Source organism: Amphiprion ocellaris, chromosome 7, assembly GCF_022539595.1.
Source record: "Amphiprion ocellaris isolate individual 3 ecotype Okinawa chromosome 7, ASM2253959v1, whole genome shotgun sequence".
Taxonomy (NCBI): domain Eukaryota; kingdom Metazoa; phylum Chordata; class Actinopteri; family Pomacentridae; genus Amphiprion; species Amphiprion ocellaris.
In genome coordinates this window covers 5,591,266-5,608,063 of record NC_072772.1, presented here as the reverse complement: position 1 = coordinate 5,608,063, position 16,798 = coordinate 5,591,266, and the positions used below count along the sequence as shown (strand labels likewise).

Genomic DNA, 16,798 nt, shown 5'->3' with positions numbered 1-16,798 from the left:
AGGACAAAATTTTTCGTCTGTCTGCATAGATTCTCAGTCAACCGGGTCATGGTCATTTTAAAAACTTCAGGAGAACACAACTGGACTTCTCTCTTTGGTTGTTGAAGACATTTCAGGAGTTCCAGATATACATATTATCATCCCCCAACCATGGCTGAAAGGCGCAAAACACGTGTGAAGGGCTGCAAATATTTTTTATGGCAAGGATGATTCAAGGTGTTAAATGTGGCAAAACTTTCAGGGAAGAGACTATGAATTATAAGTAGCTGATAATTGGTGCCATAGACCCCCCTCTTCTCTTTAAAGATGGCTGCTCCAGTTTAAAATAGATGGCTTTCTTCACTCCTCTCTCAAGCCATCTGTTTTGTCATATTCTGGGCAGAGGACACAGATGGACAGATGATAGATTTCCATTTGCGCCTGGCATGTGAGTCCTGGGTTGTTAAAGGGCCTTTAGGGTTTGGGATTGATTATATACATCTCAGACTCCACATCAGTCAAAACTGAAGAAGCCTCTTGGATTGGAGGTGAAACTTCTTCAAGAACCAGAAAGACAGGCTCAGATGTCTTCTACTGAAGCTCTTATTATTGTTTTTTTTATTTTTTTTAAACTTTTTTTGCAACAATTTGAGTGATAAGTTAAATCTATGAAAAATGTATATGAATTTCAGAATATCTTGGTATTTGGTGAGCCACCCTTTTGCTTCAGTGATTGCACACACTTGAGCTGATGTGGTCTTCACAGATTTGTACAAAAATCTGATGACACCTGTCATCCCATCATGAGCTGACAACATGGGCTTCTTCCATCTTCAAGGGCCTTCATAAATGTTCAGTGGGATCGAGGTGACGTGACCGGTGGAGGAAAGTCCATGACAGGCAGTGCTTCTCAGTTGTCTTTGGTTTTCAAGTAGCTGTCAGAGCTTAGAGGTGTGTTTTGGCTCATCGTCCTGCTGCAGTATGAGAGATTTTCTACAAAGATGCAAACCAGAGGATGGAGCATGTCTCTGAAGAAAGGAGGGCTACTTCTCCTTTATTACGATGGAGGCAAAACACCCCCAGAATTGAATATTCTCACCATGTTTCCCCTGTGACTTTACACACTGTCTCCTTTCATACACCCTTCTGTTGCTGCTACTAATTTCAAACTTGGATTCATGAGTATATAAGACACTTTTCCATTGTGACATTTTGGTGTTTGACCTTGTTTCCCCTTCCTGAGAAGTGCTTTAGAGACGGTTACTTATCCTTTGAGATCAATGCTAGACAACCTTAATTCTGATAGTACTTTTGCTGCTGGGAGTCTTGAATTCCTTATTCTGAAAATTCTGTATTCCTGATGAATTTGTTTTTCTATCTTGCAGTAAGCAAAGCTTATTGTATTGATCTTTTGATGGTGTGGTCACTTTTAGTCTGCCTCATCCTGTATTAGGCACAATTGATTCACTTTCCACAAAGCACTTTAGAGCATTCTGAATCCTCAGAAACGTTCAGTCAGTCATGATTTGATAGAATAAAGTTGCGTTTTGCTCAGAACAACAATCTAACCTCTGACCCCTTTACTTAGTTCTGATGCCATTTTTCCCACCATCACAATGCCACTCACTGAGCGATATTCTGCTGGAAACTTGAGTCATGGCCATACATTTAACAGGTAAACAATGGCTGCACCCAGCCTTTGATGAATAGATTGAATCTGAGCGTTATCTCAATGCTGCTTCAATAGAAGGAATACAACTTAAGCAAAGCTGACCTTTTGTGCAGATGAGTTAACAAGGGCAGTGCCACTAATTTGCTTGAATTGGATTGTTGACCTTGAAATAGTGCCGAAAATTATTATTATTTCCTCTTCATTTTACACGTCAGAACTTATTGTGTTATTAAATGTTCCTGACTCCTGAAACATGTCTTATTATTTCAAGGTTTACATGGAAATATTGAATATTTTCATTGTGATTTTAGACCTTTGGATCCCACTGTATCATTTTCTGTTATTTGAGATCTCTTCAGGGGAGTAGAGCACATATATTCTATACCAGGGGTCACCAACCTTTTTGAACCTGAGAGCAACTTCAAGGGTACTGAGTAGTATGAAGGGCACCTTGTTTGATACAAACTTCCTCAACAGCAAACTTTTGCCATCATCTTTTAATAATAACAACAATGAAAATAATAATATGTAAAGAGACTGTCTGACCACATTTATGTTAATTATTCCCTACAACAATTATTAACAATGATTTCCATAACAATGATGATAGGAGATACACACACACACACACACACACACACACACACACACACACACACACACACACACACACACACACACACACACGAAATTTTTTGTAAATATCTTTCTTGGCAGTTTTGTATGAATCAGCTTATTTGCAGCATTTTGTTCAAAATCACACCAGTTACATTTCTGTGGAAATTACCACTTCTAACATTTTTAGGAAATCATTAACTGTCATCAAATCATGCTTCATTTGTACAAACTACTACCTTTGTAACATTTTTGAACAATTCATGAACTCTGTCCCATGTTTGTACAAATTATCAGTTATGTAAGAAAAAAAAATCAACACACATTTTGAAATGAATCCTATCACATTAGTACTAATCACCAGCATTTTTCACCAGCATTGCAACATTTTTAACAGATCATAACAACAAATCATTACATGTTTTAAACAAATTATTTTTCACACTTTTGTGTAACGACACGGTGTTTTGAATGACAACATGTTACCTCTTTCTCTGTCTGTAAATGTGTGTTAGTGGGAAGCCTGGCATTGCAGAGCTTATCATGTCTTACCTTTACCTTGCAGCTCACAGTTCAGATGGTTCAGTTTCCCAGTGATGTCTGTTAAAAATACAAGAGCAAGAATCCACTCAGTGTCCTCAAGCAGCGAGATGTCTTCCCCTTTGGATTGCATCAACTCTTTGATTTCGGCCAACAGTGACAAAAAACGCTGTAAACCTGGTCTCCTGCTGATCCATGGGGTTTCTGTGTGTAGTAACAGGTCACCATGTTCAGCCGGCAGCTCCTCCAGCAGCACCTTCAATGTCCTGGTTGTCTGGCTTTGGAGCCATTTATGATCTTCACGACACGAGTCATCACATGATCAAATCCGGCCACTTTTGTACATACATATGTCCTGCTGGTGAATGATGCAGTGGTAATGTTGGAATGTTGGGAAGTGTGGATCACCTCTGCATCGTACAATGAAGCCTGCATGGCGACCCGTCATGGAGGAGCCCCATCTGTCGTCACTAAAACAAGCCTTTCTAATGGTACATTTTTCTCCAAGAACAAACTTTTCGCCGCGTTGTAGATGTCAAAGCTGCCTTTAAGTCCCAGGCTTTTCCTGTCCGTAGTGCGCATCCAGTCTATGTGCGCTAGCAGGTGGCTAGTTAGCATGGAAGCTTCGTGGCAGGTAAAGTAGCGTCTCTCCACATTGTGCCGCTTTGCCGACGCAATAGTCGCCCCGCAAATGAGACACACACATTTATCTTTCACTGTCGTGAAAAAGAAATCTTCCTCTCAGTCATCGTAAAAATAGTGTTTTCTCTTTCGCTTTTCTGCCATGTTTTCAGGGTAAAGAACCACATCTAGCTTCCCGCAGTGTCTGCGTCCGGACGCTTCTGCACAGAGTGACGTGGTGGTTTGACATGCGCAGTGAACTTTGACTCGGACAACGTCAAAGTTCATTTACACCGAAGACATTTTTGTTTTTTAAAAAAATTATAATAAATATTGTAATTTAAAATCTGCATTAATGTAAGTATTTTTGATTTAAAAAGAAGAGCAACTATATTTTTTATAAGGAATTTCATGGTGACTAGTGTTATTTTTAGAATATGGTGGCAGACAACTCACATGGTCTCTATGGGCAACCAGGCGCCCGCGGGCACCGTGTTGGCTACCCCTGTTCTATACTGTTGCATATTATTTTGCACATTAAATGTAACTTGTGAAATAATGGATACCTTAAATCTATCTTAAAGATGAAGCACATGCTCTGAACACATATTCATCTATGAGTAATGTGCTTTCATTTAACTGTGGCAGCCTGTATATCTGTAGTCACAGATAAAATCACGAAACAGAATTAAATATCTTGCTAGTATTATTGCAGATAAATTATTAAATCTAATGGCAAACCACACTTTGGGTTTGTGGCTTTTGGAAAAATTGAAGTCTTGGACAAATTGAGTTTGATTATCAGGATTTACTTTTTCATTAAAGACACAATGAGCAGCAGGAAAGCAGCAGTTCAATGGAATATTAAATAATTAGCAATGATTGCACATTATGGTGGCGGAACTGAAAGATTGCTTTCTAGTGAGTGCTGTTTTGTATGTGTCACAACACTCGAATGAGTGTTAAAAATAACATCTAAGAATAGCTCGTCTACATAATACATTTGGAGCAAGCCTACATTATGAGGCAATGAGTCATAACAGCTAATCAATAAAACCTCATTAATTTCCCAGGGAGTCCAGTTGCAGCCCGAGTTAGCTCATTAAAAGCTGAGTCGATAGAAAATGGATCTGCAGTATCTTGGGCCTAATGCCACTGGATGATGGACTGCAGCTTCCATTTCTTCAAACTTGACTGCATTTTAACATTTTAAATATGGACTCAAATCACTTTTCAAGTAGTGCTCCTTCAATTTGCCTCAAACTTTGACTTTTAAGAGTATTGCAATGAAATAAAGTGTGGAGAGAACATCTTTTTGGAACATTTTGTGCTTCTTTTTCTTTCTTTTTCATTTGTGTCTTTGTTTAATAGAGCAATCGCTTGACTTGGAGAAAGTCCTGAATGTGATGGGGCAGTCGAGATTTTCCTGTGAAAGCTGACATTATTTTACATTTTTCTTCGTGTCAACAGATCCCATGAAAGCACTGAAACCATCAGTGCTTCAGTTCATTTCTCACTGCTTTCCAAATTCTGCTTACAACTAATTTGTTCCTGGACATTAATCTTGAAAGTTAAAAAATATGTACTTTCATTTTTTTTTTTTAAAATAATTTCCTGAAGCGGGTTGGTGCTGCAGATAAGGCAGCATATATAGGGATTACTCTCTGCCAGGGAACACAAATGATGCGTCAGTGAGTAATTCCAACCGGATGTGATGTATATGGGGGGTTGATTGCCATCATAATGGTAGCTGTATTGCACTGATGTTACTTTAATAGGGTTTAGATAGCAGGATAGGCCTGCAGCACAGAGGAAGATGCTATATGAGACTTTGACTACGCAGACAGATACTTGGAAGTAGAATCAGTACGTTGGTTTTGTTTGAAAAAAATACAACCAAAAATCAACAGTCTCATCCTCTAGGTATTCAAAAATACAGAAATTAATTTGTTTCCTACATTTTCTCCTAAAAGATCATATTCAAACATGCAAGAGTGAATATGTTTTAAAAGAAAGTAACACCACTAGATGTGTATTAATTTAATGAGGGAAGATTTTAATGAAGTATCTGCAAAGTCACAATGTTTTCATACCAAACATATCAGCAAAACTCCCAGTATATTTCACTTGTTTCCCTGCAACATTTCTCATCATGTACTGGAAAAACAAATGTTGCCAGTGGACATAGCACAGGCAGCAAGTACATTTCCATTAAAGTGCATTACATGTAACACTCAAGTACTTTAGTTAAGTAGAGAGTTAAGAGACTCAATTCAGAGACTGGGCAGTATAGATGTTGAAAAAAAGAGAGAGGTGGTTGTACAAGCCTGGACAACCTCAGGGTCCATACCTGTTAGCTTTAGGACAAGTACACAGCTGGTGATATATCAATGTGCACTGCAAAGAGCTCTATTGATGCATGAGAAAGCCACTATGACTATGAACAATAGACTAAATACTGATGTTGGTTCACTGTCTCCTTTCTTTCTTTCTTTCTTGCTTTCCATGTATGTACAGTAGATTTACAGAGAGTTCACGTGCATTTACAATATCAGAATTTCTGAATATAAGTTAATCCTTTTTATCTCTTTGTCACACACACACAAACACACACACACACACACACACACACACACACAAACACATATACATAGGCCTCCTGATTGCTCTCTTCATGTACCTACCAGATGTGCGCCACACAGCTGTGTTGACTTCACAATTAATCACCTTTATGTGTGACGCTAACAGCCAGGTGTTTGGATGCACAGGCTTATCATGTCTTAAACCCTCCTCTCACTCTAAGTGTCATGTGCAGAACGTGACCATCACAAATTTCCTGCATTTATAACAAACACCGTCTACAACCAGAGCATCTGTTCAAACCACTTGTTAGCTTGGTTTCCTGTTTACCGCTGTTTCACCTGTTTCACTGACATTCTGACACCGAGGACATGCAAGCATGCTAATAAAAGCTTTTTGTAGCATGCTTTAGAGTTAATGCACATTTCACTATGTCAGGGTCACCCAATCACGCTATCATTGTAAAGACAGGAAGGAAGACACAAGGGCTCTTCAACTCCAGCGATGACCAACAACAAACCAGAAGTGGCTACTGCTGAAGAACTCTCAGGAGAACAGAACCTGGGACGACAATCCAATTACCTAGCTCTGAGATGCATACATTATTCAACCCTCTCACACTGTGTAGGATGTAATGGAGAAAAATAACAAAATGCATGGATGTCTGTCCACACACAAAGGATTGATTATGGAATATAATAACCCTTCCGCTGACTGGTTAGCTCTGGAGATGAAGATTTGTGTTGAAAAAGCAATAGTATCATGCATAATAATGTATATGTATGCAGAGACACATAAGAACATGCACATAAATACAGCTCATGTTTCTATATTACACTGGAATTAGGTTTTCCTCTGTTGTATGTAGTTAGAGCACAGTCCTCTGCCCTTGTCTGTCTTTGTTTTCTCCAGCACAGTTTCACTTTCTCCTGGACTATGTTACTGACCAGCACATACAGCACTGGGTCCACCACACAGTTCAGACTGGATAGCGCCAGTGTGCATGAGAAGAAGAAGTGTGTGTTTTGTTCAAACTGGCAGTAACTTCCTTGAGGAGTCGTCTCCTTGCTATTGTTGTAGTAGACTAGTGAGCGGATGAGCAAGAGAATGTGATATGGAGCGAAACAAACTGAGAAGATCCCAATCACCCCGAAGGAGAGTAGACGGACCTTCTTCTTAGCCTGAGCGCTCAGGCCAGGGCTTTGGCCCACAGTGGCCAGCACCCTCCAGTAGCTCACCGCCAACACTAGCAGCGGTAGGAAGAAGCCGACACCCACTCTGATCATATTAAACATGGCAACGTTCGGCTTCATGGGGAAAGTCTCATAACAACGGTCATTGCCTTTCAAGTCATCATGGGCGTCTTTGAGTTCGTCATAGTACAGCACCATGATGTGCAGCAACATCACTACAACATAAACAATGGTACACTGCACCCAAGCGTAGCGAGGTGTGCGCTGGGTCTTGAAGTGCAGTGGAAAACTGACAACCAGGCAGCGGTCCACAGAGATACAGCAGAGCAGGAAGATGCTGACATACATGTTGGAGTAGTAGAAGAAACCAGCTACACTGCAGGACGTAACACCCAGCTGCCAGTTGTGGTCCTGCCGGTAATAATTGATCCAAAGGGGCATAGTGAAGAGGAAAAGTATGTCAGAGAAAGACAGGCTGAGCAGGTAGATTCCCAAAATGTTTTGCCGTCTCACTTGTTGGATAATGGGCCCCAGGGTCAGCATGTTGAAGATCAAACCAAGGATGAAAGCCAAGATGTAAACAGACATCAAGAAGTCACTGACGGCACTTGCTTCAATTCGAACACACTCTGTGGAGTTGACCGTGGCATTCATTGTCCCTTTAGATTTTCTGTCACTTAGCTGGTTAGAAATTCACCTGCAGGAACAAAAGGAGAGGTTTGTAGCAACAGACCGTGACACAACTTTACTCATATACCTCAAAATTCATAATGCAGCTTGAACATTTTATATCCCGTATTTTATTTCATGGTTCAATGACTTCAAGAGATAAAATCATCTGGTTGTCCTGATGTTTCCCTTAATGTGAGGTAGTTTGGCTCTACAGCATAGGAGCAAATGGGCAGAGAGTCGATCTCCCCACCCCCCCGCCCTCCCCCACCCCTCCGCCCTCCCCCACCCCTCCTCAAATGGAGAAGTTACAGGCTTTGTCATGCTCCTTGATGATAACAGTTTGCACCTACGGTTCAATGGAAACTCCGAGTGCCAAAATACCCTCTTTACTGCCTCAGCTGCTCTGTATGGAGAAAATATGTCATGAATTTTTTTGTCGTAAATGCACTGGCTTTATGGGAGCTGAGAGCATTAAGGAACTAATGCCTGTATCAAGTGAATTTGATGTAGAAACCTCAGCCCCCAACCCCCGAGCATTATTTCATGTTAATGTTGCTTTTTGTTAAATTGTCTATAAACTGTTGCACTTTGCCCTGCATGATCTAAATCTGAGTGGCAGGCAGGGGAGTCGTTGACCAGACTGGCAAAGTGAGCATTTGTGTTTTACAGTCATCAGTGCTTAATCCAATTGAAGTTTAATTCATCAGCTCTATAAGAATTTGTGATTCTGCGAGTGCAAACCAACCAACAGTTATCGTTAATTTAAAGATATCATTCCAGAGACAGGCCCACAGTTTCATTTGATGTCTAGTTTTAATTTAATGGAACAGCCACCAGCAGAATTTGCCTCTACTACACAAGACAAATGTAGATGTTTACTGCGTTTCAAAAATGACAAATGGGAACTTCATGCACTGTATGAATTTATCAGTTACTTCCCTCCCTGATTGACTGAGTAGATGCATCATCAGACTTGGTCCATCACAGATCTGTGGGTGGGATGTTACCCTGTTAACCAGACGCATCTTACAAAATAGTCTGTGTTGCTTCATCCTCAAAGTGATCTTCTGCTAAAATGGCACAGAAAGGCCAAAAAACACTGCCCACATAGTTAAAGGTCACCTGACAATAGGAAAAATTAGTCATCAGTCTCTCCTAAATGTAGATCCTGTGAATCATTCCATAGACAACACAGGGTTGGTTTTTTTTAGGATAAAAACAGAAGTATTTAAATCTATTGTCATGAAGCAATTTTATTCTTCCAATTTCCTGCCTTTCTTTGAGATTTTAGCATTAGGAAATCAAAACTTGGCTTTGCATCTCTGTGGCAATTTGTCATATTTGTTTCCTCTCTGTTTTGTTTTGTTCTGTCTCTTAGGCTTGTCCCTGGGGTGTTCATGGGCTCAGGAAGCATCTAATGCCATTAGCGTCTGGAAATTCAATAACTGAGAGGCCATTTAGAGTCAGACTGTCTTTAGCCGATGATAATGTGTGCCTGTACATGTGTGCGCATGCATGTCTGCAGGTGTGCTTGAAATCAGTATGATTTAATGGATTATTCATAGGAAAAGTTTTAAAAATGTGAACTGGGAAACAGTGACTGTAATATTGGAAAGTTTTTGCCCTTAAATCTTTTCTGAAGATGTTCATATTTAGTCATCAGTTTGGATGCTGTGAGTAACCGTTAAATGGTAATCCCCTCTTACTAATATCGGGCTTATCTATAACAGTGAGTTCAATCATACCTTTTCACACTGCTTTTTGCAGTCAATATAGATTCTTTTCTTTTTCAGCTTTCTGTCATTTCATGCATTCTTAACATGTAAAGTGTTTTCTACTATCACAAAATCCTAATACAGGCCTTGTTTTCCACAGTTGCTCCAAGGATCAGTTTGTTCTCTCGTGCATCTGAGCCAACAATGTGTTTGTTAATATTATAAGCTCCCCTAAACCTGGTTGTTGTTGCAAAGCCTTGTCACCAGTGAGCCTTTTAAAAGAGCAAACCTTCAGCCTTTTCTCTCAGGAGGGGACTGCGCCACAGTCCAAATCCAAACGAAGTGGAAATATGCTTTTATTTCATGTTTTATAGCCTGCCTCCCTAATACCAAAAGCGACATTTCTAAAATGTCAGAGTCCGACTGCATATCCCTATGAATTTTTAAAATTGCTTCAGCTGTTGTACTTTCCAGCTTGTGGTGGTGACCACTGCTGGGAGGACCTCGGAAAACATTCGACCCTGCAGAGATTCAATAGTTGTAGTGTAATTATTTGTGCAACGCTGACTCATACAGCCTCGAGCATGCTGTCTTTCCCTTGACAGCACTCAGTTGGAGATGAAAAGAAGCCCAGCAAATAAAGCGAGGTTTCAAAATTAATTAATACTTTTAAAAGCCAAACATTGTTTAAGAATACCTCAGGTCTTGTACAAATTCCAGACACCTTAGAGCCAAAAGTATAATCAATAATCACCTCACCTGTCGTTTTTGGAAAGATGTATCTCTTGTTTGTAAAAGAAAGCTGTCCAGTGCAGGTGAAGAGTTTCAGACACATTCCAGAGCTGCTGCAGGTTTGGCAGAGTTTAGTCCAGGGAGGTCACAGCAAGAGCTTCAGAAGAGACTCTTCATAGTTGCTGACATGCTGCCAAGCCTCTATAGTCCCACATGGTCCCAAACGATCAGTAAACTAGACAATTATTAACCAATACGACAACTCCTGACTGCAAGAGGGTTTTCTCTCTATGCGCTGTCTGATTTTTTTAATTCTGGGTGAGATAGCTTCCCGTTGACAGCCACAGCTGAAATGTCAGCAAGGAGTGTGTAGAGGAGATGAGACAAAGTACAGAAAAGGGGAAGACACATGTAGGAGGAGGGAGGTTTGGTTTTGCACACGTGCATGCAGGAAGTATTCAGGGGTGGAGATACTCACTGGACTGTAATGGAACAGACATGATGCATATGTTAGAACCCATGAGCCACAGCCACACAAAAACCCCCCATGTTTAACTATAATTGAAACTTTGTGGGCAGACAACCACATTGCTTGTTCCATAATTTAGTTTTGACTTCCCTGTTCAATCACACAATGATATAGCTCTTTTAATAGTGCAACCAGTGCAAATGTATAAGTGTAAACGTGTGTGACTAGTGTAATCACAGCAGAGCCTCTCAGTTGCTTCTCTTCATCATTTTTCTTCCTCTGTGTAAAATTCCTCTGATTACTTTCAGCATAACTCAGAGCAAGAAAAGTACGACCATGGTTATGAAGTGAGCTGATTTACATGTTAGGAGCTCTGTACCAGGCAGTACTTCACCCAGAACACTGAACTCTGTGTCTGTGCAGTATTGAAGGGTCTTTTTATGTTTATGAAAAAAAAGTCTGCGATGTAAGCCTGGGGCCGGTCTGTTGATGTGTTGAGTAAACATCAACGGCAGATGTGAACGAAGGGTATTTTTCTATGAGCAAGAATGCATACCTGAGGTCAGCGGTCAGAGAAAGAGAAAGAGGATGATCTGAAAAGAGGAAATGTTTTAAAACATTTGATAAAATAATCTGAAGGGGATTTTCTGGTTTCATAGTATTAACAAGAAGTATTTATTTCTCCTTTCCACAGAAACTCCTAGTTGTCACTCTCTTTTCCATTACAACTTGTTTTCTGCCAGACTGTAATATTTTGGTATCAGTTGGAGGCTTTACGTGTTTTATTGGTACCTACTTTAATGAAATTACACTATTAATCAAGAATCTGGTCTGGCTTTATTTTAAAAATGACAACCCAAGTATATAGTATAAAGCAGGAGCCTTTAGTATGACATAGTGTTAATTTCTGAAGCAAGCAGTCCTACTTTTTATGTCTTATAAAAGGCTCATAATGCTACATTTAGTTAGTTTTACATCCTTCTATATTGACTACTAACCACATCACTTTATCATAAACCTGTTTTCTCAGTAGTCTTTTCTTTACCAATTGTATATTAGTTTTCATGGTTTGATACTGTTCTACATTGTACTTAAAGGCACCACAGCAACCTCAGCTTAAATTTTGTCAAGACTGCTGTAAAGCTGCTCGGTTACAGTTTGTGGCTTTCCAGGCTGAAAGGGTGAAGTTGCACCATTTCTTTTTCAGGGAAGAGCTTTTTTCGTGACCGCAGCTGACGTTTTAAAAGCATAACTTGTCTGTGAAAATTTAGTGATGGCTCAGAGTAGTCAAGTGTGCTGACATTTTCACAATGGTGGAGACTGTGAAAGCTACCTTTGTCAACTTCTCTTGTGTGATGCCGACATTTAGGAAATAGGATTTTTTTTTGCTATTTTTGAAAACAGAACAAGTCAAGGCAACGTGTCTTTTGATGCATTTCAGGTCCTACCAACCACAAGCTCAACTAAACCTCTGAAAGTTGATCTCATTGTGTACTTCACCTCCGTCACGAAACTCAGAACGTCACGTTTCGTTTTAAGACAGCGTACATGTTCCTCCACTCTTACTTTGAACCTGTCTTCACCGGTACTTTCTCAGAAGTAACTGTCTTACAGTGATGTGAAACTAAGCTTTAACGGCACAGTTCACAACAGACAAATCTGCTTTGATGGCTCAAAAATAATGATAAGAACACACAGGCTGAATATTACATTTTAAAATTTTCAATACAAATATCATTTTATCAGTCCATATGATAATCCATTCATGACTTAAAAGGCAAATATAATTAAATGAAATTGTGTCCTTTAATACCAATTTAGTTATTCATTCTGTAAACTGATCTTGAAATAGCGACTTGAACTGTTTCTTTAATATGTAAATTTATAGGGAACAAAATTTGTGTTTATGCTGCAACAAACCATTCAAGGCATTCATTTCTTTCTTGATCTTTTGAATGACCCTGATGCCACTAATGGTCTCCACAAGAACTCGTTCAAAGTTGCCAGATAGATCAGCTTAGTGGTCAACATATGCTTTTATCAGTAGCATATGACCCTTAGTCGAGGTGAAGGCCAGTCTCTGCCAAAGACTATTCATGTTTTTATTACCACTTGGTCACCCACATATAAAGATTTACTACTGTAATTCTTTGTATGTGGGTGTAGAGCAGTCGTCTTTTCAGCATCTGCAGCTGGTACAAAATGTGGCTGTTCATCTTTTGACGAGATAAGAAAAAGGGTAATCACACAAAATAGTTCTGGCCTCCCTCCACTGGCTTATTTTTAGCTTTTTAGATTTTAAAGGGGTTAGTGTAGAGTGCTGAGGCTGGCCAACCAGATGCTCCTGGATGTTGTGAAATCCAAGCACAAAATAAAGGTGGCTGCTTTTAATCTATGGAACAGTTATTTCTTCATTTAAGAACTGCTCAGACTTTATGTAACTTTAAGACTTACCTCTTTCTCTTTGGCATGTGATCTTTGACACCCTGACATAATCCCTTATGAGGTTGTATCTTTCTCTTTTTATAGTTTTATTGTCTTTTTATTCACGTCTTTCAGTCACTGTGCTTCACTGTCTTACTGACTACTATTTTCATTGTGCAGCGCTTGGTTAACCTCATGTTTTTAAGTCTGTTTTCAAGGTAAATTTGACTTGACTTTTCTTAATTTTGTGATGAATTATGATAATCATAATAGTAATAATAAGTATTCTACACCTCCCATTTTTTTTGACAAAGTTAGTGTTTAGTTTTTGTCATGGCAGACTGGTATGATGTAAAATAGGTTCTGGTGTACCTCTTGGTTTTGCATCTGTCTGACAACCGGAATTGCTCTGCAATTTTCTGTAATTTTGTAAATTGATGAACACAGCGGCGCTATTTCCTTTCAGAATGCATTATGCCTAAGTGCAAGGGCAAACTCAGCAGCTGGTATAGTCGTTTAATGTGCTTGATGGTCAAACTGCAGGTCAATGGTTCTGCAGTCATGACTGCTGATGAGGAGAGTGTGATCAGAATTTGTCATCATGTTACACAATTCCAGACTAAACATATCCAGAGCTCACAAGATTTTTTGCTTTGTGTGTTCACTGACAGTGAAGCAGCTGATGGTTATCTCAGGAAGCATCATTAACTGAGCGGAGCTGACTTCATAATTGCAATGAGTAAAACAAAACATTATTTACTTCAATCCACATTCCAGATTTGGGAGGTTCTGAGTTTTTTCTCGATAATGCCATCAAAAAATTCTACAGGGTGGGCCACAAGTTTCCATACACAGGAAAATGTATAATGTAGATTTTTTAAAGTGTTTCAGATACCCTAGAAGATGCGTTTGACGTTGTCTTTGGGGGCATTTGAAGGCCACAGTGTATCAGGTGAAGATACGAGACATAAATCATTTCCAGGAACTTATCACCAACGCCATTACAAGCAGAACTTTAACTGTGCTAATGCAAGATCATCAGCAGTGTATAACATATATTAATATGTGTTTTCAAAACAATGGCAATCATATAGAGCACATTATATAAATAAAAACGGTTGTCCAAGATAGAATGTTTATTTTTCGTATGTATGGAAACTTATGGCCCACCCTGTAGTAAGCCTGCCGGTCTCTAGTGTTGCTATGTGTTACGGATCACATGGAACTGCAGCATGGAACTGCTAATTGTATTTTTTGAAGGAGCACTTACACCACAGATAACTTAGGGTATGAAAATAACACTGCTGATAACCTTGAGCCCACAACTGATTGAATTTGTGATAAAAATGCCAGTTTTGCCCCACAGGGTGTTTTCCCTCTTAATACAGATAACTTCTCAACAAGCTCGAGACAAAATTGAATTACGCATGTTGGCTATAATCAGCTGGCCTGGTGTATGTATGAGCGTGTGTGTGTGTGTGTGTGTGTGTGTGTGTGTGTGTGTGTGTGTGTGTGTGTGTGTGTGAGCAACAGAACAAAACACCAGACTGCTGAAGTTGATAAGAAATGAGCTCAGAAGCATAGAAGACAAAATGCGAACTACGAAGAAAAAGCAATCAGTAGCCCTTTCTTTCTGGAAGCTGCACTCATTCAATAAAATGTCAAAGTCTACATTTCAGGAGCCTTTTTTAAAGGGTTACTTCGGCTGAACTGTGTTTTTCTTACAGTCAACTAAAACCAACAAGGAACTGATTCCTGTCTGTAAAGCCAAAGTCTGATTTCATAAAAACTGAATAAACACACCAGCAAACACTGGGTGACACTGGCTAATGCATTACCAGGACCTTGTTTCCTAAGTGACATATTTCTGCTGCTTAAAATGCTCATGAAATATGAAATCTGTAGTAATCTACACCTGAAAAAACCTTAAAAAAAAAAAAAGAAAAAACAATGCAATTTGATTGGACAAAGCTGATCTACTTGTTAATTATCCCATATGTTGAAACTGAAGATCTTCAAGACAGCCATTCATTACGCCAAGAAAAAACAAGCCGAACATGGTTCTACCAAATTGCTAGCTGGATAGAAATGTCTTTCTACCCCACAAGATGACAGTGCACTCATCCGTTCCTCTGTCAGGAATCGAGTGGGTACTGTGGAGAAATGTGATTTGTTCCGCAAGGACAGTTGGAAACCGACTTCTTGAAGCTGGTCTGAAGTCACACAGGGCAGGAAGAAGCCCTTCATCAAGGAAAAGCAGAGGAAAGCTGGTTACTGTTTGCTGGGATCACAAGGATTGGACTGTTGATGATTAGACTAAGGTTCTCTTCAGGGATGAATCCAATTTTCAGTTGATGTCCACTCCAGCCAACTTACTGGTTAGGAGGAAGCCTGGAGAAGCTACAAACCAGACTGTCTGCCCCTACAGTAAAATATGGGGGTGGATCAGTGACCATCTGGGGTAGTTTCAGTCTGGATGGAACAGGGCAAATGAACCAGGTCATGTACAGGACTACTCTAGAAAACAGTCTTCTTCCATCAGAAAACCAGTGGAAAATCATCAAATGCAAAATGAAGAACCACAAGCCTAAAAAGAAAGCAAATTTGTTTGCATTAGTGCAACAGTAATGGGCTGCTGTGACAGCAGAACAATGTCAGAAGCTGGTGGAGAGCAGCCAAGACACATGGCTGCAGTCAAAGTCAAAACCTTCTGTCTTTGGAGGACATTCATCTAAAAACCATAAGTCAATATCAGTCTGAAAGCATCGATATATTTTCATTGAACAAGCTCCTTTTCTAGCTCAGGCCATCAATCAGATAAGACTAGATACAGCCCTGCTCTCAGTTAGAAACTTAAATTTGTCAAATCGTCGTCCTTTTCCAACAAATGAGGTTAAAACAGCTTTTCACAGAATTAGGTGAAGCTTCACTACTGGTGCTAAGAATGCGCCTTTCAGAGATTTGGCTCCATCTCTTTCGCTTAGAAAGTGGAGGTTCTCCACTGTCTGGCACCACATGTCAGTGCAAAGACTAAAAGTGTAAGTGTTGGGATACAGGTTAACCTGACTTCGTTTGAAAGAAATAAAAGGAGATAGAGAGGGAGAACGAGTGCATCATTTGGCAGTGATGTTGGATATAGTGTGGGAGGAACAAGGGTGTACTTTCACCAGAGTAGCCGGCTGAAGTACGTTCATTTCAGATTGGAAAACAATTTACCCTCGTCGCCTCTATAGCCACAGGGTCCTCTTAAGTGCCACTCAGCCTGTGAGGTGTAATATGTGGAAAAAAAAGGTCTTTGTCCTCTGACAGCTGTGATTGGCTACATCAATATGCAAATCCATCACGTCTTTAAGCTCACTTTGCTTGCATCCATATGGGAGCCCTAATGTCAGGACAACTGAGGAGAAATTACAATCCACAAATTCAGTGTGGAACAATCAGCTCTTCTTCACACACGGAAGAAAACTGTTACTGAAAGCTTGTCTGCCGCTGAGTGACAGTAATGGTCCTTGCTTCCTAAATATACTGTTGAGAAAAAGCAAATTGCTTGACAGTGACTGACAAGTGTTTGAGCAGTGATTCCATG

At 39.8% G+C, this 16,798-nt stretch overlaps 1 protein-coding gene across 1 annotated transcript; it reads right to left on the bottom strand.

Annotated features, from left to right (window-relative positions):
• Positions 1–5,452: 5,452 nt before the first annotated feature.
• On the bottom strand, positions 5,453–16,755 carry gpr184 (G protein-coupled receptor 184). Its single transcript, XM_023285624.3, has 2 exons — positions 10,347–16,755; positions 5,453–7,897 (listed from the first exon to the last, which is right to left on the bottom strand). Exon 2 carries the CDS (start codon positions 7,852–7,854, stop codon positions 6,835–6,837), a length of 1,020 nt encoding a protein of 339 aa, XP_023141392.1. The 5' UTR covers positions 7,855–7,897; positions 10,347–16,755; the 3' UTR covers positions 5,453–6,834.
• Positions 16,756–16,798: the final 43 nt, after the last annotated feature.

Bases quoted from the DNA above. Each gene is read 5' to 3' on its own strand.
- gpr184 (XM_023285624.3), bottom strand. From the start codon at position 7,854: ATGAATGCCACGGTCAACTCCACAGAGTGTGTTCGAATTGAAGCAAGT.